Source organism: Pogona vitticeps, chromosome 6 (genome assembly GCF_051106095.1).
Source record: "Pogona vitticeps strain Pit_001003342236 chromosome 6, PviZW2.1, whole genome shotgun sequence".
Lineage (NCBI taxonomy): Eukaryota > Metazoa > Chordata > Lepidosauria > Squamata > Agamidae > Pogona > Pogona vitticeps.
The window spans coordinates 10,558,890-10,584,429 of NC_135788.1; the positions used below are offsets into that span (position 1 = coordinate 10,558,890).

Sequence of the window (25,540 nt, forward strand, 5' to 3'; positions counted from 1 at the left end):
ACTCAAACTGATTTGAAAAATTCGCCGTTTGCATCCAACATCAGCAGGATCTTAAAACATTCTCATTCTGCGACCTGCACCTGTGGAAATCTGCTCTGATTTTAAAAGCTTAATACCTCTTGTTGTTCACCACTTGTAAAATCGGCAGCTAAAGAGCACGCAAGAGATCGAACATACTTTGGAATCTTGTTTACTGGTGTTTTTTTTTTTTTTTAAATACTTCATTAATAAATCCTGGCAGCTTGTGATGGGATATCTCGCACCCAGGTCAGCAGGCCTCGAGGATAATGTCTTGGCAGGCAGAGGCAACAAAAGCAACCTGGCCTTGGGAGCCCAAAATCAGATGATACGATACAGAGATCTAGGAAATTAAATCCTACTGGAGACTCAAAGGAAAAGGCATATCAGTCCAGTTGCATCAGAAAACTAACAGGGGGAGAGGAAGAAGTATAGTCAATTCGTCTTTTTGAGTATAGATTGCCCTGACTGCTACAGGGCAACCCAAATTCAAAGATATGTTGGCCACAGTGGCACAACCTCTTGCGCTAGCTGATCTCAGATCTGTCGGACACCTGGATCTGCCAGCACAACTGCTCTGATGAGATGAGCCAACAGAAGAGCTAAAAAGGATGATGGTGGAGAAATGGAGGAGTTCAGTTAACTCCTCTCAACCTAGACTCACAGCTACTATTCCAGCACAAAGTTAAGCCAGAGTGACGACACTCCCTAGGTTGGGAGGTGTTTGGATTCTAGGTAGCCACAGCAGGCTTAGTGCCAACTCAGATAGCCCTGAGCCATCCTGGTTAATTTGACCAGTTTCATTGGAGATGAAAAGACAAGCTGTGTGTCAACGAACTGGTGGTGGTTGAGCAGGAAGCTTCTAATTCTGCCATGGTGCTTTGGCATGGTGCGTCTTCCATTGACACCACCACTATCTCAACTGCTGTATTACTTACTAGAGTCCAGACTAAAATACAAGTAGCAGCTGAGAAATCATTGCTACAGTGAGTTCAGCTTGTCAGAAGGTGTTTCTTCTTAGAGATATGTTCCTAGAAGAAAGGATAGTGTCTATTAAGAGTTATTCCATTATCTGCTCCCTTATTTTTTCTCCAAATACATTTTGTCTTGAAGAAGTGTTGTGTCCAACTACTGCATTTCCAAGAACCCAGCCCTAAATTTCATAGAACTACTGGGAATGAAATGTTCTTAGCAAAACGGACATTTCTTTCCTGAAAAGATAAAGTAGAATTTATTTAAATGATATTATTCAGTGCAACCATAAATTAATATGAGTCTCCTGGACTGTCTCAGTCAGGCAAGATAAAACAGGTTTCTTTGTCAAGGAGCCGGGTCAAGAACAGGATGGGCCAAAACCGGACAGGATCAAAAGAAGGAACAGCCTTGGAGAAAGAGCAGAAACATAAAAAGATATCTATGATGTGCGGCAGAGGCCCCAAAACAAGCAGGTGAAGAGTATGGTCAACAGCTGCTCTTTTCAGTTTTTATTTATTTATTGAAATTTAAAGGTATGTATATGGTTGGAACAGGAAGTTGGTGTTATCATACGCAGCAAGTGGATGTAAAAAAGGTAATACAATATATGCAAAAAGCATTAGCCAACAAGAACAATTCTGTTATTAAGCAGTGGTTACTTGAGACCCACCAGATGTAACTACTGTACTATCAGATCTAATCAGAACAGCGAGTGATGATGGTTGGTGAATCTTCTCGTCCAGCAGTTCCCAACCTTGGATCCCTAGATGTTCTTGGACTAAAACTCCAGAAGCCTTCACCACTAGCTGTGCTGGCTAGGATTTCTGGGAGCTGTGGTCCACAAACTGAAGACTGGGAGCCACTATTCTAGCCCAGCAACCAAAGTAGAGCATCAATGAATACTGGAAGGCAATAAATAGCATTATTAGTGATCTTCTCCTTGCATTTCACACATCGGCCATGATGTCACTAGATCCTTTAATACGTGCAACTTAACCATGTAGACTTTGGCACCTATTTGAATTATACACTCATTCGCATTAAATCCCAATTAAAAATTATTTATGGAACAGGAGCTAAATAATTTGTTACAGCGACAAAGAAGGAATAACTGAATATAGTAACAGAGGTAATTACTTTGATAAACTGATCACCAAACAAAGAAACAATTTTCAAGAGATTGCAATAGTGGACTGGAAATCAAAGTTAATTCATATTAGATTGAATCCTTTGAACGTTATGGAAGGAAAGCACCCTATAACAATAGATATAAAATCTCCCCAACCATGTCTCTGTTACACCAAACCGTGCTGCTAATTTTATCTCCCCTTACAGGCACACTTATTAATTTAATTATTTGACTTCAATTACTTTATGTTTGCTCTGCTCTGAACATTAACTAGTTTTTCTTAATGGAGAGTAATTTGTGGGGGGAAATGATTTGCACTGGAATGCAATACTATTAAATCAGTATTTCTGTGAAAGTATACATTAGACTCTATTGTGTTAGGTCACAAACCCACACTCAAGACTGGGGAGCATAGCCCCACAGTTCTAGTTATGGCAATTATTTGATTTCCCTGTCTTCACTCAAAAATGAGAAGGACTGAAATGTTAAATTCTAGATCTTCCACTTCTTCAAAAGATTAGACTTTAATTTGAAAGCCCACAACACCGGATTTTCCAGTTCGTACATCATCTTCCCCTAAGTTGGCTCCTTCTGAATGACCTGGATCACAATACAGTGGTGCCTCGCATTATGACGTTAATTCGTTCCAGCGAAATCGCTGTAGAATGAAAATGTCATGAAGCAAAAATAAAAAAGCCATTGAAACGCATTAAAACTTTGTTAATGCGTTCCAATCGGCTAAGAACTCACCATCCAGCGAGGATCCTCCATAGGGGCGGCCATTTTCGGGTGCCTGTGCAGCGAAAAATAGCTCCTAAACACAGCGGGGAGCCATTTTGAGCACCCGGCGGCCATTTTGAAAACCCGACAATCAGCTGTTTTGATCGTCAGGAAGCGAAAATCGGTTCCCAAAACAGGGAACTGATCATCACGCAGCGAAATTCCCCCATTCAAAATGTTGCAAAAACCTCGTAATGGGGATTCGTTGTTAAATGGAGCGCCCATCTTGCGAGGCACCACTGTATCTATAATCCCCAAACAGCACACAGTTTGAGAATGATGGAACTGGTTGCCCCAAATATTAGCCTATCATTGGCTACTTATTTGGCAGAACTTTGAAAAGGGTTTATTTGTTTTAACTAACTTTCTCAGAATGGCCAGCCCCCATAGCTAGCTGGAGGACTCTGGCACGTGTCATCTGAAGAAGCCTCTAAAATAGCTTTTCTAAGCTTTGGCATATAGTAGGTCCCATCACCTCCTGGCAAATAGAAGGGGAAGATATGGAGGCAGTGACAGATTTTACTTTCTTGGGCTCTATGATCACTGCAGATGGTGACAGCAGCCACAAAATTAAAAGATGCCTGCTTCTTGGGAGGAAAGTGATGACAAACCTAGTCAACATCTTCAAAAGCAGATACATCACCTTGCTGACAAAGGTCCACATAGTCAAAGCTATGGTTTTTCCAGTAGTGATGTATGGAAGTGAGAGCTGGACCATAAAGAATGCTGACTGCTGAAGAATTGATGCTTTTGAATTGTGGTGCTGGAGGAGATTCTTGAGAGTCCCCTGGACTGCAAGGAGAACAAACTGATCCATTCTGAAGGAAATAAACCCCGAATATTCACTGGAAGGACAGATCCTGAAGCTGAGGCTCCAATAATTTGGCCATCTCATGAGAAGAGAAGACTCCCTGGAAAAGACCCTGATGTTGGGAAAGTGTGAAGGCAAGAGGAGAAGGGGACAACAGAGGAAGAGATGGATGGGCAGTGTCATCAAAGCTACCAACATGAATTTGACCCAGCTCTGGGAAGCAGTGGAAGACAGGAGGGCCTGGTGTGCTGTGGTCCATGGGGTCACGAAGAGTCGGACACAACCTAACGACTAAACAACAAACATATATGGAGCTTTGGGATGGTCAGCCTGCAATAAAGTTTGTCTCCTGTGAAAACTTTTCCTTCCTAGTTTCTGCATACAAGTTGAAATTAAAAGCACAAGAGCAAGCCAGAGCAAATTTCTCATGATTAGTTGGCAACTCAAGATCTCTTCCTTTTAAGGAACTGAAGAACCTGCATAGCAACTACAGGGCATGTTTTGAGCCTTTTATCTAGCCACAGTTCATGGAAAGCCATAGGGGAGACAACATTAGTAATACACATGTACTTTTCAGACAGTCTGGTTCTGCAGTTGTGTCATAAACTCTCTGAAAGCAAAAACTGCTTTGATCCTGCAAACCTCAATACTTAATACAGTACCTAAATTAATGGCATCTACTTCTAATAAAAAATGCACGGGACTATGCTGCATATCTTATTCTCACAAAAACATCACATCTTTATTTTTATTTTTTAATGTACAGCTGCACACTATTAGCAGAGCCTACCTTACCAGAAAGAAAATAATTTGGCTTGCTGTTTAATATAGATCAACCTAATTTATCCAAAACTAAAAAGAGGTTTCACACTTCTCCAAATTTTGCAATGCAATTCTCCACCCAAAAATGCATACATTAATGGAGAAGTGTGTACAAAAGCGTGTGTGCTGGGAGAAGGTGCTTGCAAAAAAAGTGCATAAAAAGGAGGGGGGACGTCATATTAAAATGCGTTTAAATTTCCACATAGACTTCTATCCCATTCTTCATGAATGAACGTGTGCTTCAAAAAACCACAGGCATTATAGAAAGGGGAATGACAGGTTCATCCATCCATAGCTATCAATAATCTATTTGACATGATGGTTGTCTGCCCAAAGATTTTCACACTCTTTTACTCTGAATACAAATTTACCCTTGGTTTCCCTTGGCCGGAAAACACAGCTCTGTCTAATAAATAAAACTGATTCCGGGATGTTAAACATTATAATAATCATCTTAGAACTGCAGAGATGGAAGGGACCCTATGGATCATCGGGTCCAGCCCCTGTCAAGGAGACACAGTGGGGAACTGAACTCCCAACCTCTGGCTCCACCGCCAGATGCCCTCAACCACTGAGCTATCCAGAGTTCTTATATGATTTTTGTGGTGTGTGATCATCTTCTGACAGACTGATTGAGCCAAGTGCAAAACCTCTCCTCTCCTGCAGACTTACTCTTTTTATCCATACAGGTGCACCAGAGTAATATTTAGAATGATGATGCTAATATATACCATAAGCGAGAGAGCCATAAGTGCTGAGAACAAATGTGATGTAGTGGTCGGAGTGCTGGACTAGGACTCAGGAGAACTGGGTTCAAATCCCCTCCCAGTCATAGAAACCCACTGAATAATAGCATTGGTAAAAATCACTCCTCAAGTGTCTTCTCATACCGTACCTTGAAATCCTGATTAAAGTCATCTTATTAGAGTACCACAAGCAAGAAACGTCACGGCAGTCATGAGGAGGGAGGTCATTTGCGTATGCCCACATATAGGCTTGAGGCAATCAACACAGCTAGCAGACTCCAAGGGACTTCTGTCAGACTTGGATTGATTTTATTTTTAAGGAAGGAACAGAGAGCATATCACAGATGGGTCCTGAACCCGTGGCACCTCTTGACCATCTGTACTATCAACAAAGATCCTCTAAGAGTTCCCCTTCCCGTGGTGAGATGGGAAAGCTCCAGGAATCTTCTCAGACAGAGTATGGTTATCTAGGACAGAAGGTTTGCCAGTCATGTTAATCAGAAAGCAAGCAGGTGCTTAGAATCTATGCCATAAAGTATTCTATCTATTCCTTTTATTCCTTCTAGTCAGCCAGAGCTTCCAAAATACTTTATACCCCTGGTTCTGAGCCCCCTTCTACCTACGTACTTGGCTCTTGCAGTAGCAAAAAACTTTCCCTCTTTGGCATCAGACAGTGGCAGCGGGTGAATCTCATTTTGGAGGTACTGTACATCCATTCCAGGTTTTAGTCTGGACTTTATGGGAGTTATCTAAGGTGCTGAAAGGATTTGGGTAAGGTTCAGCACTGTGGACAGTTCCTGTGAACTAAAAATCTGGACTGGATTTAAATCACCTCCAAAATGGGAGTCACCAATCACCAACTGGTGCCGCGAGTGCTCTTACACAATCACATAATGCACAAGTGGACCGGGAACTTTGTGACTGATACCTATAATGGTTACATTTCTCAGACCTTGTTGTATATCCCATATGCTGGGTAGCAGGATGCTGAAGCAAGAGGCAAAGAGTTCTTTCAATCCTGCCACCATCTGCTATAGCAATAGCCAGTTAAGTCGACAGAAGAAAAAATGTTACCATAAAAGAGATTAAAAGCTTGGAGGCTTTCTGTATCAGAACCATTTTTCCTTTTGCTTGTATCAATATGGGCATGACAGAGCTGAGTTATTTATGGGAACAGATATTGTTTAGCTTTCTGAGCCTAAATATAACCTTGATTTTTGAGGGCTGGGTGGGCAGTGCTCCATTATTAATTGGAGAAACCTTTTATTTAGCTGTCATTAGTAAAGCCATGTCCCTATTTATTAGGACACCTATAGCTAGCACGTAAAAGAAGATTCAATCCTCATGCAGTATTTTAGGCCAGACTTCCTTTTTCCACTTGATTTTAAGCCAAGAGCAGCATTAGCAACCTGACATACAAGAATCCAAAAAATAAAATAAAATAAAAATAAAGACAATAAATCTATTTTTAAAAATATAAAAAATGAAATAAGATTTGGCAATGCTGATCATTATGCGCATACTGAAAAATGAGTAAATCTTTGGCTCTGACGGATGCATAATTCATAGCAGTGGTAAAGGACAGAAGAATAAATTATTCCTTTCGCTCCAAAGCTATATGGCTGGATCTGTCCCAAATCCGAAGGGCAAAGGCCCATATTTCCCTCACCGGTGGAAAATAATTGAAAGATGTTGCTGGGAAGGTTGCATTTCTTCAGATGTGCACTGACGGAGCTGGGCTGTGGGCAGCAGGCTGAAGTGAATCAAATCTAAATACCAGTCAAGATCAATGGGTAAAACATGAATGAGGACCAAAGAACAGGAACAAAATACAAAATATGACACGAGCCTCAGTAGATTTTGTTGCCCAAGGGCAAAACTCAGAAAGACCCTGATCCTAGCAGCAAATTACATCTGAGTGTAAACCATGTTAAAAGCAGAAGCATGGCTGATCAATGAAACTGAAACACCAACTTCCTTGTATGGTCTGATTGTTGAACTATGCACAACAAAGAAGATTCTGTCATTTTAGGAAAAATGTTGCAAGAACAAGAATTATGCATTTCCCCGAATGTTTGTTTTACCATTATGACATGAAGCCAGCTCACACTCAGGTCTGCCCAGAAAGAGCCCACGGTCAGTTGGCATAGATGGAGTCAATACAGAGCCGGAACGCTTTTTACTGAGAAGCTGCATTGATACCACCCACCATCTTTTCCTCTCCCTACTCTTTGTCCTACCTTGTAGAAAGTTTTCCCTTTATGTAAAATTGTTTATATATATATATTGTTGTATGTTTTGTTGTAAGCCGCCTAGAGTGGTCTTAATCGACTAGATAGGCAGGATATAAATTAAATAATTAAATAATTAAATAATTAAATAATTAAATAATAAAATAATAATAATAATAATAATAATAATAATAATAATAATAATAATAATAATAATAATAATAATAATAATAATAATAATAATAATAATAATAATAAGTAGAAGAAGAAGAAGAAGAAGAAGAAGAAGAAGAAGAAGAAGAAGAAGAAGAAGAGACAATGGGAATCAGTTCTTTATGTATGAATTCTAGATACAGACACAAGGGTACATAAGTGCTCTTTTTTCAGACTATCTGGTGCTACTGAGCATCCCTAGTTGATTCAATCATTAGCATTTACCAGTATATTACAACGGTGTGTATGAAAACTGATTAAATGATATTTTCTTTCAAAAGTGAACCTCAAAAATTATATGAAATTTGTAACGATAAGGTTGTCTATGGGGCCCTCATGAAAGTGTGCAGAGGCTCTCTCCTTCAAAAAAGACAAAAGTACAAACTGATGTACTATGGTAAAGCATTCTATTGTTAGTTTTTACTACTGCCAAACAATCAAACATGGGTTACGATGAGCAAGGTAAGCAAATGATTTCCTAAAAATATGCACCCCATATAATTTCATGAGGGGAATGAGAATAATTAATGAAGATTGCTATTACGAAAAGAATGTGAAAAGTGCTTCAAGTTTGATTTGTGTATATTTTAGCAATTCGCTTATTATTATACTGTACAAGAAATTGGAAAAAAACATCAAAGAAAAGAAATATCCAGAAGTGAATTATCATAATGGCAAGATCTATCTGCTAGACAGGAGGGCCTGGCATGTCAGACACAACTTAACGACTAAACAACAACAACAAATCTGCTATTCAAAATTACATAACAGAAATACTGCATTCTGTAAATGCTGAAAGACCAAAGTGTAGAAACATATTGGCTGAAGCCCATCAGGAAAGCACAGCTAGAGTAAGCCCATTGAATCAATAGCTCTTATATAAATGTTGATCCACCAAATCCCCACCGATTCAATGAGCCACTCTAGCTGGAACTTACTACTGAGTTTCAGCCATTTTTTGGACATCCGTACTATTAATAACCATCCTGTAAACTTTATTTTATATTCAGTAGATGTAGATAGTTACACTGGTTAGGAGAACTCATTATTACAATGGCCCAAATCCTCTTGCCCAGTTATGTACACACAGTGAACAGCATAATTTTGGAGGCAAATTGCCTTAAGTTAAGAAATCATCAGAGACATTACCTGTTGCATACTGCATTGTGAGACTTTGCATGCAACTGAAAATATCTATGGTTATTATTTCTTAACTGGGTCAATTTGCCTCTGGAAGTTTTATGGCAGCCATTTCTAAATGCTACCAAGTTTAAAAACAAACTTAACTGTTCTTTCTTCTACCTAAGAGATACATGTCATGTCCATTTTTAAGTCACTGACCCAGTAATTAAATAACTATTAGACGTTTCTTCCAAATTGTTCCTAAGATATGGAGTTGGCAACCTATTGGTTGTAGTTTGGTCCCAGGACCAACTTCAATAAGTACACACAAACTTGTCATCAAAGAGGTGGCCACCAAGCAATGAAATGCCCATGATAATGATGAGATATAATTATGATCTGCATGGGTGGAAGGAGTAACTTGCACCAATGAAATCATGGCTGATCAAGGTATCTAAACCCTAAACCAACACACCCAAGCTCAGTATTCTGGCTGTAATTAGTACACAGCCTGTTCTTATTCAGTGACTGGGAAGAGTAGTTTGGGTTGAGGTTTTTTTTTTACTATAGTTCCCAGGATTCCTTGCCAGCCCAGAGGAATTCTGGGACCTCGATGGATCATTCTGCCCAATGCTAGCTGGAGAACAGTGTAGGTTGTAAAAAAAAGATCAACTTTTCCTATATCTGCTCTTATGTGACTCTACACAGCATGCATAAATTCCAAGGACTTACGTGGATGGAATTTCTAGCCAAGAGCGTCCACAGGAAATTTTCCAGGGGGCCTACGTAATGTCATCTTAACATACCACTACAACACTGTGCATCTGTCTGTGTACATTAAAACAATAAACAAATTTATGATTCCAGAGAGGGAAAGCAGACGTATTTCTGGCCGCATTTTTCTTACAACTGTTCTTCAGGCAGACGTAAAAGGACAATCCAAAGGGAAACTTAAAAGTCCATTCCATCCTTCTATGCCTGAAATCCAAATCAAGCTAACATGGGAGTATAAGAGTGCTTTCTTCAAGTTAAGCATTCAAAAACATAAAGGTGTTTGTGCAGCTCCAGGCTTCATGAACACTAATCATGTTCTGATGTTGAGATCTGCCCTTCTACAAGCTTTCCTATGCAGGTTGTTTTTGAACCAAGGATAATTCATAAAAGCAATGTGATGGTATCTGCATTTAAATCAATGAACTCCATTAAAGGTGTAATTTATTCATGGCTGAGTTAAAACAGTATACATATGTTCTATTAATAGAACACATTAGGGACAGGAGGTCATAATCCTTCATTTTTTACTTTCCTGGAGTTCCCACCCTCTCCTGAAACTGCATGCTGGAATTCTTTCACCCTGTTAAAGGTGTAAGCAATTTTAAGCCAGATAATGCCACAATTCTGTCTCCAATTCTAATTTTCTTGGGTGGGGTGTGGTCAGCGTCTGGTTAAATTAATTTTTTCTAAAAAAAATTAACATGCCCAGTTTCTCACCCATTCCACATACTCCAAGCCAGAATAAAATGGGAGGACACCATGTACGTTGAATGTATAGAATAGAAATGAAATGATTTTTAAAATAAAAATATCACAGACCAGTAAATGATATAAGCTTTCCCACTGTCATTGGAACATTGGTTCTCTGCCACTGGAAATTCCTTCCAGACAATTAGCTGATGCCCAGTTCACCTTTCGAGTTGGCTGATAATGCTATATAATCCTTGCAAAATGGGATATACTCTTGTCAATTAAGAAAATTGTACAATACACTTCAGAGTTCTGACTCACAACACCTAGAACAATTTAATTCATTACTACTGATCTGTTTCTTTCGTGCTATTGGGTCACTGATTATTTTTCTGCCTTAAACCTCCTGATATATGTTTTTGTCTCCCCGCTGGAAACAATGAAAACTCATTTATTTACACTGTGAGCAGGTGGCGTTGGTTGAGGTGCTTACTTGTGGAAAATGTCTGTACTGTATTTGCTTTTTGATAAACATTTGCTCCACTCGCACTTAAAGCTGTAGTGAAAATTTACTGTAAGAGCAAACAGAACAGGAGTGGAAACAACATTTTCTTTCCCCACTGCCTATAAAAAGTTCTAACAACTTTCAAAAATATGGAGCAAACTTTGGAAAGGACAGTAAAAATGTGAGGATGTTACTCGTGTCAGAATAAATATTATACACAATCAGAGCTTGGAAAAGTGCCTTTTTTGGCTAGCAACTCACAGAATCACTCTGTCAACGTGGTAGCAGTAGAACCTCCACATGTGAATTTCGGGGGCCCCAAAAGGCTCTCCACTGCTCGTGATCTCTGGGACTGCCCAAAATAAGAACCTTACCTACTCTCCTCCTACACCATGGATGAACGTTGTCCCTTGTCTTGGGCAGCAAAAGGTCTTGGGTGAGTCTTAATTATACCTTTAGGTAAAGGCACTGCAACCTTGTGTCACATCATGTAACACTCACATAATATACAGATGTAAGTGAACCAATACAAAACTGTTACAGGCAATCTTACCTTTAAAACCCACAGTTTTGGCATTCTGCAAAAGCTCCGTACACTTTATTTCCTCCTGATAAATTTCCAGCTGTAGTCTGCATTCTGGATGGATGCCACCGACCTGTGAAGATAAGAGCTGGCTGTAACACATTTGGATTCTATAAAAGGAATAAAGCCATCGGTTTCAGCATTAAAATTGCAATGAGAATAGCAAACATTTATATACTGAGTAGCACAAGGGAGAGGAAACAGATGTTGACAGAATACCAAGGTGTTGATGAAATAGCACTGTTGTCATCATCCATCACCAAATGTCACCATCCGTCACCAATGGTCATACTAGCAGATGCTGATTGAATATGGGATTCAAAACCATCTGGAGGGCCACCAGTGGCCATACACAGATCTGGTACTTCACTTATGTTATCTCAGCAGCCCATATATCCCTCCTTGACCCCGGGTTTTCTTTTATAAGTCTAAGGTCAAGAAACAATGGCTTTCGTAAGAACTTAAGAAGAGCTACACTGGATCAGACTGAACGCTCATCTCATCCAACATCCAGTGGCCAACCCTAAGCCTATAAAAAGCTTAGAGTCATAAAATAAATGTAAGCATACTCGCAGTTTCACATTTTACAGCAGCCGACGGCCAAACTGTATGATATTGCACCCTTAGAACGTATAATCTGTTAGGATTCCAGTGACATGATTCAGGGAAAACAATCTCCAAAATGTTCTGTCCTCAGCTGCTCTTCTCAGCTCTTGTAGACTCAAGCCTGTGGCTTCTTTCAGGAAGTCAGACCTTTCATTTGGTCTTCCTCTTTTCCTGCTGCCTCCTCCCTTTCCCAGCATTATTGTCTTTTCCAGAGATCCCTGCCTTCTCATGATGTGCCCAAAGTAGCCTCAGTTTCAACATCTTTGTCTCCAGAGAGTGCTGAGACTTGATTTGATCCAGGATCCACTCTGGCAATTCAAGGTATTCACAAAGTTTTCCTCCAACACATTTCAAATCAATCCATTCCTCCCCACCCCCATCAGCTTTATTAACTGTCCAGCTTTCACACCCATACATGGTGATCAGAAATACAGGAGTGTGGATTATCTTGTTCTTGGCCTCCAATGATACATCTTTACCCTTGATTATCTTTTCTAATTCCTTTGTTGCTGCTCTTCCAGTCTTCTTCTGATGTCTTGGTTGCTGTTTCCATTTGGATTTATGAGCCAATCATAAAACATAGCAAATTAATTTGTAAACTATGGGAAGCATGAAAAGCTTTTCTGTGACATTTAGATGGTCCTCCAGATTTAAGAGATCTCCTTTTCTAAACACAAGCTACATTGTTGGCCTTCTTTTAAAAAGGCATTATGGAGGTGACGTATTGACATTGTGGTGCAGTGTTTAAACACAGTATTAAAGTCAAAAATCTGCTCATGTTCAGTGTTTGAGCCAAGCGGATTCTGACAGCCAGCTAGAGGTTCACTCAGCCTTCCACAAGGTCAGCAAAATGAATACCTAGCTCGCTGGAGGATGGGGTTGTGTAGCCTGTATAATTTAAAAATATACATTACTATTAATCTGCTCAGAGAGTGCTTTAAGCATTATGGGGTGGTATATAAGCAGCATGCTTTGCTTTGCTATATGGAGATGATATATAGATACTAGAGATTAGATATTCATATTCATATCCCTGGGGGTAGGAATATGAATGTTGCAGGCACAGGTGGTAGGGAAGTCCAGTCCCACCCACCCTGAATTGGCCTGTCCACTTTTGGGTCACTGAGTGCCACGCATGGCCAGCAACATCCCGGTTGTGCCAACTGTGGAAGTTGCCCAGCTGGCACTTCCCCTCCTTCATGCATTGCTGGCCAATCCAGCGAGGAGGCGGGACGAGGAGTCTGCCCGCTCAGCTGCTAAGTGGTCAGCATTGCAGAGAAGTGAGGAAGCCGGTGGAAGGGGAGTGGGATTGGATTTCTCTGCCACCTATTTCCACGATATTCATATTTGTATCCCGAGGGATACGAATATCTCATTTCTAATAGATACATATATATACTGATAGTTGTCATTTGTGGCCTTTCCCTCAAAGTTCATAGAGTAATTTCAGAACAAAGGAAACATTCAAACCACTAACTTTCTAGTTCACTGCTTTTAAGCACCAGTTATCTGCATTTCTCCTAGTTCCGGTCTGTTACCCTTTAAAATCAGTCACTCTTGTGTTCGTCAAGTCTGCCAGATGAAGCTTTCAAATCATATTCTTCTGTGCAAAAGAAAACCCTTGATTCCTGCCTTGAATGCACCACACTGAACAATGCAACTTTAAGGAACAATCAGTGAACACCACAGGGTATTTGACAATGTTGATTGGACCACCTCTCAGCTTTCCCAGCAAAACCTGAAATAATGACAAGCCAAGGAAATACAAAGGCAAAAATGTTCCATAGGGTGGGGGCTGAATATTTCGCTGAGAAAACCTGAATGTCTAAATCTTAGTATGATAAAAACAGTATCCTTTTTCTTTGGATCTGTTATCTGCCAAAGTTTTCAAAACACGGTATAAACTAAAGATTACATAACAGACAAATCAATTACACAGTGAAAGCTTTTCTGTTATTTCTTACATTAATTATCTTTTGAAATTGGAATACTGAATAAGTCCATCCTTGATTCATAATGCTGATTTTGCAAACAGAATTCCTAGTCTCTACCCCTGGCCCCATCCCGTTGTGTCTTTGGGTCCCCGTTTACAGAAATGTAGCAGAAGAAGCTTTCCTTAGCATGGAGAGGAAGTAACAAGAAATGCATCACGTACTTAAACTCCACTTATCTGGCAGCTACTAAGATAAGTGGAGTTAATCTAATGGGTGTTTAATTTCTAAAATGGACCATGTGTTTGATTTGATGCAGTGCATTCCCCTCTTTTCCTTTTGAGGGAAGGTCAAAGGACGTGGGTAGCCCAGACTTCTTAGAAAGACCACAGTTCAATGGCAGAACGAAAGTTTTGCAGATGGGAAATCTCAGCAACAAACCAGCCATTTCCAATGAAAAACAGAGAGAAAGTAACTGATTTTTTCCCTTTGATGGTGGAGAAACACCACCAATTAGAGATTAAAGCAGGCAATTTTTTTTCTGGACTAAGGGTCTCCTTTAAATAAGGTTCTTCTTTGACGCTGGTCAGCCTGTGCATGTGGCATGTGGAGGTGGGTCGTGGCCATTTGACTCAGAAAGCAAAATGTCTAGGCCTTAGATAGTTTCCTGTATTTAACCAGTGAAAACCCACACTCTAAATAAATTCTTACCCTTAAACCAGAGGTGTTTTGGCCCAGGACTGATTTCCAATTTGGAAAAGTCTTGGGGTGAATTTCAGCAGTAGGTGGGGTTCAGGGTGGGGCCAAAGCAAATGGAGAAACTCAATATGTAAATCTAAACTTCCGTGGTGCCCCGCAAGACGATGTTAATTCATTCAGCGAAAATCGCTGTCTTGTGAAAACATCATCTTGCGAAATGCAGTTCCCCATTGGAATGCATTGAAATCCGTTTAATGCGTTCCAATGGGGAAAAATCGTCATCGTTTTGTGAAAATCAGCCATAGAGAAACTGTTTTGCGAAACGCAGATCAGCTGTAAAAATTGCTGTCTTGCGAAAAACTGTCTCGAAAACACCCGTTTTGCAAGTCGCGGACTCAGCTGTCAAAATCGTCATCTTGCAAAAAACGGTCCCAAAAAGAACCCGTCTTGCAAAGCACGGTCCGAGACATCATCCAGCAAAAATTGCCCATAGGAAACACTGTTTTGCGAAGCGCTACAGCAATCGTAAAAACTCATCGTCTAGCAAATTAACCGTTTTGTGAGGTAATCGTCTAGCAGGGCACCACTGTATATACTTCAGCTTTTTCTGGCATACAAAACTTTCCTAACCTGCAAAGCCGAGCTCCTATTCCACACACACTTTCTATGGTCTGCAAACCAGAGGTCATATTCCAGAGCTTCCGGAGCTGCAAAATAGAGCTAATTAAAGTCAAATACTACTCTCCAGTGTTCATTACTTTGTTATCTTCATTCCATCACTGATAGAAAATCAGAAAAAAAATCTCCCACTGTTAGGGAATCTTCCTGGTTTGCATTAGACGAGAAGTCAGAGAGCTTCCTCCCTCCCTCACCTAAACTTACTGAGCCATCATACATCACCTTTGGATGTGCTGATTGGGGCTGATGGGAGCTAGAGTCTTATAACCTCTGGGATGCCACAGATTTGGTGATCCTGACCTAGCCTAGCAAGTCTAACGTAATTTCTGCACAGGTCCCCAGCCAGAAAGAAAGCTGACAGCCACAAAAAAGCAACAACTTCTAGTATTGTCTTCCTCTCCGTGTACACATCTTTATTTAAAAATGTATAATGGACACATCCATCCCTACTTCCCTACTATGATTAATTACAATGAAAGGCACAAAGCACAAATCCAACATGCAATTCATCACAAGCGGATTGTGAATCTCAAAGCAATTCTCTATCATTGTTAATTAAACAACTTATGACATTATTTCTCCTTTTTCACAACTCTGAAGAATATATTTAAATCTTGTCTAAACAGGAATTTAGTACAGATGCGGGGAGTCTTAGAAGATATACACCAGCCACAGACAAAACTACTCAAAGATATGCAACTCATTCTCTGAATATTTCTTGCATGTCACATTGTGTAAGAGCATTCGTTTTCTAACAAATGAACCAGTTTAATTCATCTGTGAAACCTTGAGGCGGCAAATGTCACCACACTGTAGCGGAATTCACCATGCAAGCTTGGGGTTCAGACTGCCTTCCCTAGGCATGTTTACAAAAACAAACAAACAGTCATTTCAATAAGTAGGAAATACAGATTGGTACCGCTTGGCTGGAAAAGACCCTGATGTTAGGAAAGTGTGAGGGCAAGAAGAGAAGGGGACGACAGAGGACAAGATGGTTGGACAGTGTCATCAAAGCGATCAACATGAATTAGACCCAACTCCAGGAGGAAGTGGAAGACAGGAGGGCCTGGCGTGCTCTGGTCCATGGAGTCACGAAGAGTCGGACACGACTTAACAACTAAACAACAACAACAACCTCTTGGCTATGGTACAATTATCTGGAGTTTAGCCATTAAGGTTCAGTGACCTAAATGCAAAGAAGGCAAATGAAATTTCCCCTAGTGCAGCTAAATTAGATCACATGGGGACACACCCATTCCCGGATCTTGGGGGGCTCACCTCACCCCCACTGTTATCTTACAAGAATCAAAGAGTTACAATAAAAGCCCTCTTGTGCCTTCCAATGACCACTTTCTTCAAACAAATTGGGACTCCACGGGTGGTCGGGTTTCCTTAAAACATGGTAAAATTGCTCCCCGTGAGAACAGGACATTTTGGAAATTCCTTAGTCATAGAATCCTCATAAATCAAAGGTGACGATGACACATAACAACAACATACCCTGGTGAGAACAAGGAAACTTCAGAGGGGGTCATCTGGGCTACATGTTGCCCATTCGTTGCACAAGCAGTTGTGCCAGGATTATGACCCCCTCATGCAACTAACTGTGAAGATACCCTTGTACTAACTGATAGTTCTTTCCTGCCTGTCTCCAAAGTCTTCCTTTCCCCCCTTTGTCTGTTGAAGTCTCTTGTTTGCTAGTTTTAAAATGGCTCTCTCGATGCCAAAGTGGCTTCCCACACATAAGAGCCCTGCCGCTCACAAGTGTCTCTTTCCAGAGTTTTCAAGAAACAAAAGGAAGGACCAGAGGAGGGTCTTTTCAATGTAGAAGTGTGGTTCTTTCAGCGGCAAGTGAAACAGAAAGGACAGGCTAGCTCGCATAAGAAGATGGAGGATGGACTTACATACAGGATTCAAATATTTAAAAGGATTCCATAAAACGAAAAAGGATGAACAACATAGTTAGTGGGAGTCCAGATGCATTATGGGTATTTAAACATTAACCTCTTTCAGTTGTGCAGTATATTTTTTCCTAACTCATGGACAGGGAGTGGAACTTACTTAATTTACACCAGGGTGGGATCTGATTTAAATTAATTTAAAGGTTAAAAATCAGATTTTGTTTGACGATTTGAATTTTTTTAAAATGCTTTTTAAAAAAATTTAAATTGTGATTTAAATCAATTTAAAAGAGAAGCACACACAATGAGACAGGGTGGGTGGAGGAGACGCCACTTCAGCAAGAGAGTGTGCTATCCAGGACCTTGCTGAACATCTTCTCTTAAGTTTTCAAATAAATAATAATTTATATGAAATATCGCCTGTTGGAGATGTTCCACATGCAAAGCTTTAAATGCTATTTTATTTTAATTGTTGGTAAGACAATAAAAAGATATGTTGTCCTTCAAATACATCTGACTGACAAATCCTTTTCTGTTCCTCATACTGTACACACAGACTACTGACAACACAAAAAGGGGGGGCAAGCTGTTCAGTGTCTTGTGATGAAAAATTGTAAAACAAGAGACCTGAGCATGGGAATCAATGAGACCCCTCATGATTTTGAGATTCTTACCCCTCACTTCAGTTTCCTACCTGTTTCAGAGATCAATAAAAATAAATCATTAAAACAAAATCAAATTGATTCAAATCACGATTTAATTTTTTAAAAAATCATTAAAAATTTTAATTGTGTTTTTACCTCAACAAAAGTATCACTGAAATCAGTTCCTGAAAGAAGAATTGGTCAGAGACATGACACCGCCTGAAGCAGAGGACAACATGATGACCAACCCTGCATGTGCTGCCTGAGACAGTTACCTCAGTCCTCCAGACACGCTAAAGACTGGCCTTTAGGTTTATTCAGATGATGCGGTGCTTCACACATCATGGGTTTTATTTTTTCCTACGTTGGAATAATCTCCAAGGAGGGTAAGGGAGAAGTACACTCCTAAAAAGTTGTTTGGGATATTGCACACCTCTTCTTTTCACCCAAAGCTCCTGAACAATGTCCAATCAGTTCATGGCAGAGCCATAACTACCAATTTTGGTACAAAGAGCTTCACTGCCCGTAATTCAGCTTGGGTCACGTGAGATCGGCATACCTGGGGAAGAGAATGGAGGATCAGAGAGAAACGTCTGGCAGCAACCACAGTTTCCACACCAAGCCCACTAATCTTCGGCATTCTTCTGCCAGGGAGGAGCAACCAGGGATGGTATACAGTGGACCCTCGACTTACAGACGGCTCGACTTACAGACTTTTCGAGTTACAGACTTCTCTGGCTGCAAAAATTAGATTCGACTTGCAGCCAGAGAATCGACTTACAGACCAGAAAAAAACCAAAATGGAATAAAAATAGAATAAAAACCACTGGTTATGGGATTAATCGGTTTTCAGTGCATTGTAGGTCAATGGAGATTCGACTTACAGACTTTTCGACTTGCAGCCACCATTCCAATACGGATTAATTCCTTAAGTAGAGGGTCCACTGTATGTATTTGGCAGGTAGGTTTGCCACGTTCTTAACACAATAACCAAAGAATGTGTTCATCTCTTCCAGCAGCAGAGTTTTCAGTAAGTGAGGATGCGGAAGCAAGTGTTGAGATAATACCATTTCTGAATCTTCTTCACCTATTAAAAAGTATCTCCTTCTTATCAGAAAATAGCACAACAAGACCTGGACTGGGAGAGGACTTTCCTCTAGGTTATCTAAGCTTTCTCCCCCTCTGGCAGAGAGTTTTGCGCACAGGGAAGGATTAAATAATGAAACACCATCTGAAGTGGTGGCGTCTACTCCAATTCATTTTGGTGAATGGATAGAGGAACATCTGTATCACCTTAATGCTGTTTCTGGTCATCTGATATGGATGAGCTGTGGAACAGGAGGCAGAAACCCAGGGCCATCATCCAGGAAACACAAACTATAAATCTAGCACAGCCTTTGCTAACACTGTGTGCGTAAACACCTCTGGCTCTAGTCCTCAAAAGCATAAATTTGTACATGTTTAAGATGCCAAAACGCTCTTTCTTTCTTTCTGCGTGCCTCTCTTCTGCAATACTTGAACCAAACTAACAAGCACGCCTCTATTTCATGTTCAGAATTACTGAGGCCGAATAGAACTGTCGTTCCAACTAAAAATGTACACTGGAAGAAGAGAGAAAATGACACGTTTATCTGTTTGTAGTTATCTCTATGTTGAGTAAAAAAAAAAGGGGAGCTTGATGTGAACTGTGAGGATGTAATGGTACACATTGCATTAACTGAACCTGAAACTGCAGCTCCTAATATATTGAGCCCTGGGGGGTAGCCTAACTGTGCCATTGGTGCGGAAGGAAGGCATGGTGGCCACGGGGAGTATTTTTGTTTACAGTGGTGGTGACACATAACCGATTAATGCCCTCTGTTTCATACAGATCTTCCTCCATGTGTTATGATACGATCCAGAAGTTTACTAGGATGGGGAAATACCTCTAGGGAACCCTGGGTGACATTGTGCTTCATTCTTCATTTCTGTCACAGAAAAACAGGTATCACATAATACTGAAATATATGAATTGAGGCAGCTTTTTCTCTAACCAAGAGCGAGCCTACATTTCTTTCTTTCTGTCTTTGATCTTTACTTTCCCCCCTTTTTAATGTATATTTCACTCAATTTTAATTGCAATTCTAGCATGCCTTTCCTCCAATGGCCTCAGGCTCAAAGTGAAGCAGCATCTCCTTCCCTATGGAGGAAGTTCAGAGAGAATGACACCCAGGGTCATCCCATAGGCTTCATGAGTTAGTAGGGATTAGAAATCCAAGCTCCCAAATCTCATTACTTCACACTATCTCTACTTGTATTGATCATTGGAGCAGAATTATAACCTGTTTTTCTCCTAGGAGACAGATGGCTGGATAGCTCAGTCATTTAGGAGCCAGAGGTTGGGAGCTCAATTCTCCACTGTACCTCCTGGAAGAAGAGCCAGCCTGTGTAGCCATGGGCAAACTGCACAAACTGCACCCCTCAGAAGAAGGGAATGGCAAATCACTTCTGAGTGTTCTCTACCTGGAAAATTCTGAAAGGGGTCCCCATAAGTCAGAATTGACTTGACGGCACATAATTATTGTACAGCTGGCAGGATAGCTCAGTGAGTTAGAGATCTGGCTTGGGAGCAGAGGTTGAGAGTTCGATTCCCCACTGGGCCTCCTGTGAGTAGAGCCAGCCTGTGACGCCAGAAGAAGGAAATGGTAAACCACTTCTAAGTATTATCTACTGAGAAAACCCGAAAGAACGAAGCCATAAATTGGAACTGACTTGATGGCATTCAAATTATTATTTCTCCAAGGATTGGGATCCAAGATGGCTCTTAACAAGTTTCCCTACCTAGGTATAAGGGATGTGGTGGCGCTGCGGATTAAACCGCAGCAGCCTCTGTGCTGCAAGGTCAGAAAACCAGCCGTCGTAAGATCGAATCCACATGACGGAGGGAGCTCCCGTCGCTCGTCCCAGCTCCTGCCAACCTAGCCATTCAAAGGCATGTAAATGCGAGTAGATGACTAGGTACCACTACGGTGGGAAGGTAATGGCATTCCGTGTCTAGCCGCGCTGGCCACGTGACCACAGAAACTGTCTTTGGATAAACGCTGGCTCTACGGCTTGGAGACGGGGATGAGCACCATGCCTTAGTGTCAGACACAACTGGACTAAATGTCAAGGGGAGACTTCACCTTTACCTTACCTAGGTATATTTTGATAGCTAAATCTTCACTCTGTACTTGTCTGCTGGTACAGTTCATCTCCTCGCTTTCCCTAAAATTCAGCAAGCAAGGTGTCTGCTTTTAATACTGTGCTTAAAAACAGTTGCAACGAATTAAATCTCTCTTAATGTGCACGTGAGGGAAATGCGGTCTTTCCAGACACGCTTGGACTGTAGCTCCCCTGATGTGCAACACTCCACCTCCACCGCAGCAGAGCCAGTGATGTGACAGGAGCTGACACTCCCACAAGTTCCTGAGGGCCACTCCTTCCTCATCTGCGCAAACCTGATGGTGATCCGTCTCTCTTCACAGACAATCAAGGCGGCTAACGGAAGGGTGCCAAAATGAAGCAGAAGTTCTACTCTATGACATGTTGAAAATATGGAACCGAAAGAGGCTTTGAGGCACTTGGGTTCGAAAAGCCAACACAGAAATGGATGGGCCTGTGAGTTGGAAAGTACCTCAGCAGTTTTTACCCACCCTCCACCTCTACGCTATAATGTGTGCGTTCCGGGGGGGGGGGGATCCCATATTAAAGGGAAGGCCTGCAAGGGTGCCCCCTATTCCTGGTGGGAGATTTCCCCCCATTTCACAAATGAGGCTGTAAAACAGAAACCACCCGCCCCATGATCGGAGCTGATCGGTGTCTCCCAGGAGAGGGGAGGGGATCTAGGGAGGGGATCTAGGGGGAGAAATGGCTTTTAAAAAATGGCCCGTTTTGAATTTTACGAAAGGAAACGTGCTGGCACCTTTTGTTTCACACCCCGCTGAGGAAAAAAAGGGGGGGAACTCTGCACATGCTCGAAAATTCACCTTCACTCGCTGTCCTGACTTCAAAGCCAGTACCGGGCGGGGTAGGATGGTGGTGGGAATCAAGTATAAGAACCGGGAGCAGAGATGAAACATTTCTTTAAATATTCTTTTTTTCCGGAGGGGGGGGAACAGGGGAACATTTTTTTTCCGGAAAAAAAATGGAATTTTTTTTTTTCGGAAATGTTACCTCTCTCAACCGGGAGATCTACTTACCAGCCCCGAAGTCCACCAGCAGGAGATCAAGAAGAGAAGGCGAGGCGGGCTGAGCATCCCCGCCAAATGCAGGAGGGGGTCCCCGAGATCAGCTACCCGGAGCCGAGAAACCTCAGCGATCGGCCAGCAGGACCATAAAGGTGGCCAACGTGCGGGGGGGGGGCGCTTCCCGCCTCCGGCCCGCGGCGCGCACGTGGGGCACTCCGCCTGCCCCACCGCCGGGCTCCGGTCGCACCGCGCGGATCGAGTGCAGGAGGCGCCGCCGCCGCCGCCGCTCAATCCGGACTGGCTCCGCGGCGCGCTGGAATGGTGCGGTGCTATCCGACAAGCCACCCACCCGGACGGCTCCTCCTCCTCCGGCTTTCTTTTGTCACACACACACACACACACACACACACACGCCCCCCCTCCTCTCCACTTCGCCGCCCCGCTCTGACCGCCGCCTCGGCTTCTGACATTCACTCATCTAGACTTTGCCACCTTCCTTCCCCCCACCTCTCCTTCCTTTGAATAAATAAATTCCTCCCGTTTTCAAAGCAGCCGCATGGTGTGCAGAAATACAAGTACTGTTACCTGCGGCATGGTTGGGTTACTTTATGTTTAAGGAGATCGCGTCTTGGATCGTTGGCCATTCTAGCTGGCGTGTTCCCCAGAGATTTCCCCCTCCCCGCCTCGCGAGTAAGCCTCGGACGGCCCTACTTTGCCAAACTGTTGTGTGTTTTGAAAGGGGACAGGCTTCTCCCTACTGCCCTTCTGACGAGTTTGAAGGAAGAGCGAAGGGCAAGGAAGAGACACCATCCCTTGGAAGTCCCCCCATGATTTCACTGGGTTTCCATGTGAAAAGACCTAGAGAACTATTCATAGGGAGCCACAGGTGCGCCTTTCATCCAGGATGCCTACAAGAGGCCTTTAAAATGGTGCCACGCTAGCGCTTATATCAGTAGCAGAAAATATGTTCCCCTTCAGAGTTTTAGGACTACAACTCCCATCAGTATAGCCACCCTATTCAGTTGTGAGGGATGATGGCCGCCTGCAGTCCAAAAGCATCTGGAGAAAACATATTCTGCATCCTTTTAATAATAATAATAATAATAATAATAATAATAATAATAATAATAATAATAATAATAATAATAATAATAATAATAATAATAATAATAATAATAATAATAATAACGACGGCGATGATGACGACGACACTTGGAACTTACTTTGTGGGCAAGACTGATCAACATACAAGATGGAAAACTGTAACCAGACATACTGAAGAAAAACTGAAGCCCGCATCAAATGGCTAGTCTCTCCATTGATTCAAATCCATTGAATCAATGCGGTTTACAAAAACGTTAGATTACTCTTCAGCAGTTGATTTAATCAGTCTACTCTTGGTGGGACTAGATGGTGTGAAATACCATAGAACTTAAAGAGATGTGGATTAAATCAGATTCACTGTTTTATTTCCCAAGACGGATGGGAGGATGGAAAGATAGTTGTCTGCAGTCTCGTCATATAGCAGTGCATATGTTTTCCTGATGGATGTTAAAAGACAAGTTCGCTGAAGAGATACAAAATAAAAAGGACTGTCCAGTCTCAATTTAGATTAAAAAAATAAAGGAGAACTGCGGAGAGTTGTAAAAGTCTGCCCATAAACCTTCGTATCACCCAGTCAACAGATTGTGTTAGTTTACAGGCCAGCCGGCCAGAATCTTACCCAGGACAGCAAAATATATCACATTTCTGCTTAAATTATATTGTTTCCAAACTTATCTCTTTGTATGCAAAGTAGCATATGAAAAAAAAAATCTTATGCACACATTTCCCTCCTTTTTGACTATGCATAAGTAGCCACCCTAATAGTTTGTTGGCCAAATGCTGAAATGTGACCTAGAACACAATCCTCCTCTTGAAAAGGCCTGGGGTGAAATGTTTCCTCTTTTATTCCAAACCACTCACCAATTCAGAATGAGCCAACGGCCAGCCGGCTGTAGGCAGACCGCATGGAGCTAAGAAGAGAGGTGCTTGCTTCAAGAAACAGGAAAGCCTTTTTTCCCCCACTTCTTTGCTGCCTTAAGGGCTGAAACCTGTTTCTAATTGAGACAGGGCATCAAAAGCAGTTCCTGCAGGAGGGTTATAATTGCTTGTATATTTGTTTGGAAGTAAATCCTACTCAGTATACTGTATCAGATTTACTACTGGACAGAGGTTGCCCGATGGTCTGAGCAGAAGGGGAAACTTCAAAAATTTTGGGGTAAGGCACATGCTTAGACCATGTGGCAAATACACAGAGGTTCAGATGGCAACAGAGTTTCTGTCCATCGCCTCTGCTGGAAGACCAAAGCAATTTGGAAAGGTTTGGTCCTTGAGAGTGGTGAGGAGGAGACACTGGCAAAGATACTTGTAACAGGAAAAAAAATCAAATATTTTAAGAAGAACCCAATTGTAAAACATATGTGCGCTTTACAATTGGGTTTCAGATGTATACCATTAAAGAAGTGTGTGCAGAGGAAAAGGAAAGGGGGTCAGAGGGTTCAGTGTCCAGTCACTTAGTCATAAGAGATGACTATGCTTTTGTGGCTTTCTGCCAGAAAAGAGAAATAAATGCATCTTGAACGTTGATAGCTGAACTATTTCAGAGTCAGGAACGGTTCCAAGTTTCAGGAGTTTGTGGGCCAAAGACATAAGAAATGCTCAGTTTTCAACTACTCTCAGAATGCCATAGGCCAGTACTGTAATTAGCTGATGTGTTTAGCTGGCTGACATTTTTATCTGGTGGCAGAAGCATACCTCCAAGCTGCCCTGACCAGACAGAGTTAGTGCCCCATAACAATGTTAGTCAATGGCTTTGCAGGAAAATTAAACGGTTCCCCCCCCCCAAACAAAATAACATTAAAGTGTGGCTGTGATGATGATGGTGACAGTGGTACCAAAGGACAGGATTTGCCTGCAAACCTGCTATAACATTGCAACTCTCTGTTTCCAAGGTTGCCAACTACTGGGCTAACTCTGTTTCAGAGTCATGGTTTGTAAAGTTTTGCCTTTTTGGACCAAAGTTTCAAAACCTCAGTCAGCTAGTATAAGCCCTATGAAATATTGGTTCAGGCCAAAGAGATGGGACTAAGAAAGAGCAGGGCTATGAGGAAGAGATTTGAATCAGAAAGAGTGGGAGAGCTCAAAAGATCAGAGCTGCTATTGCCACCTATACTGCCAAGGCCCTTGCCAAGTTGGTCTAGGTATAATTCCTATATGTTTGTGTTGGAGGAGTAAATCCACATAGTGAATTAATGTACAGTATATGCAATTGAATTGTTATTTTATTATAGAGTTTTGAAGATTCTGCATGTGGAGCTGGTTCTTCTATGGTATGGATACCCAGACCAGTTGAGGAAGGTATTGTTCTGAGTTTTAATTCAAAATAACACCTGGACTTTGCAATTCTACAAGCAATTTCTGTACGTATTAGTG

The 25,540-nt window shown here is 41.6% G+C and overlaps 1 protein-coding gene across 1 annotated transcript in view; it reads right to left on the reverse strand.

The window, feature by feature from the left end:
- The window catches only part of VIPR2 (vasoactive intestinal peptide receptor 2), a 58,830-nt gene extending 36,303 nt beyond the window's left edge, over positions 1 to 22,527 (reverse strand). The window contains exons 1-2 of the mRNA XM_020779704.3: positions 22,079 to 22,527; positions 11,370 to 11,472 (exon numbers count right to left, since the gene is read on the reverse strand). Coding sequence (XP_020635363.2) covers positions 11,370 to 11,472; positions 22,079 to 22,135 — 160 coding nt within the window. The 5' untranslated portion in view covers positions 22,136 to 22,527. The remainder of the gene's footprint in view (positions 1 to 11,369; positions 11,473 to 22,078) is intronic.
- Positions 22,528 to 25,540: the final 3,013 nt, after the last annotated feature.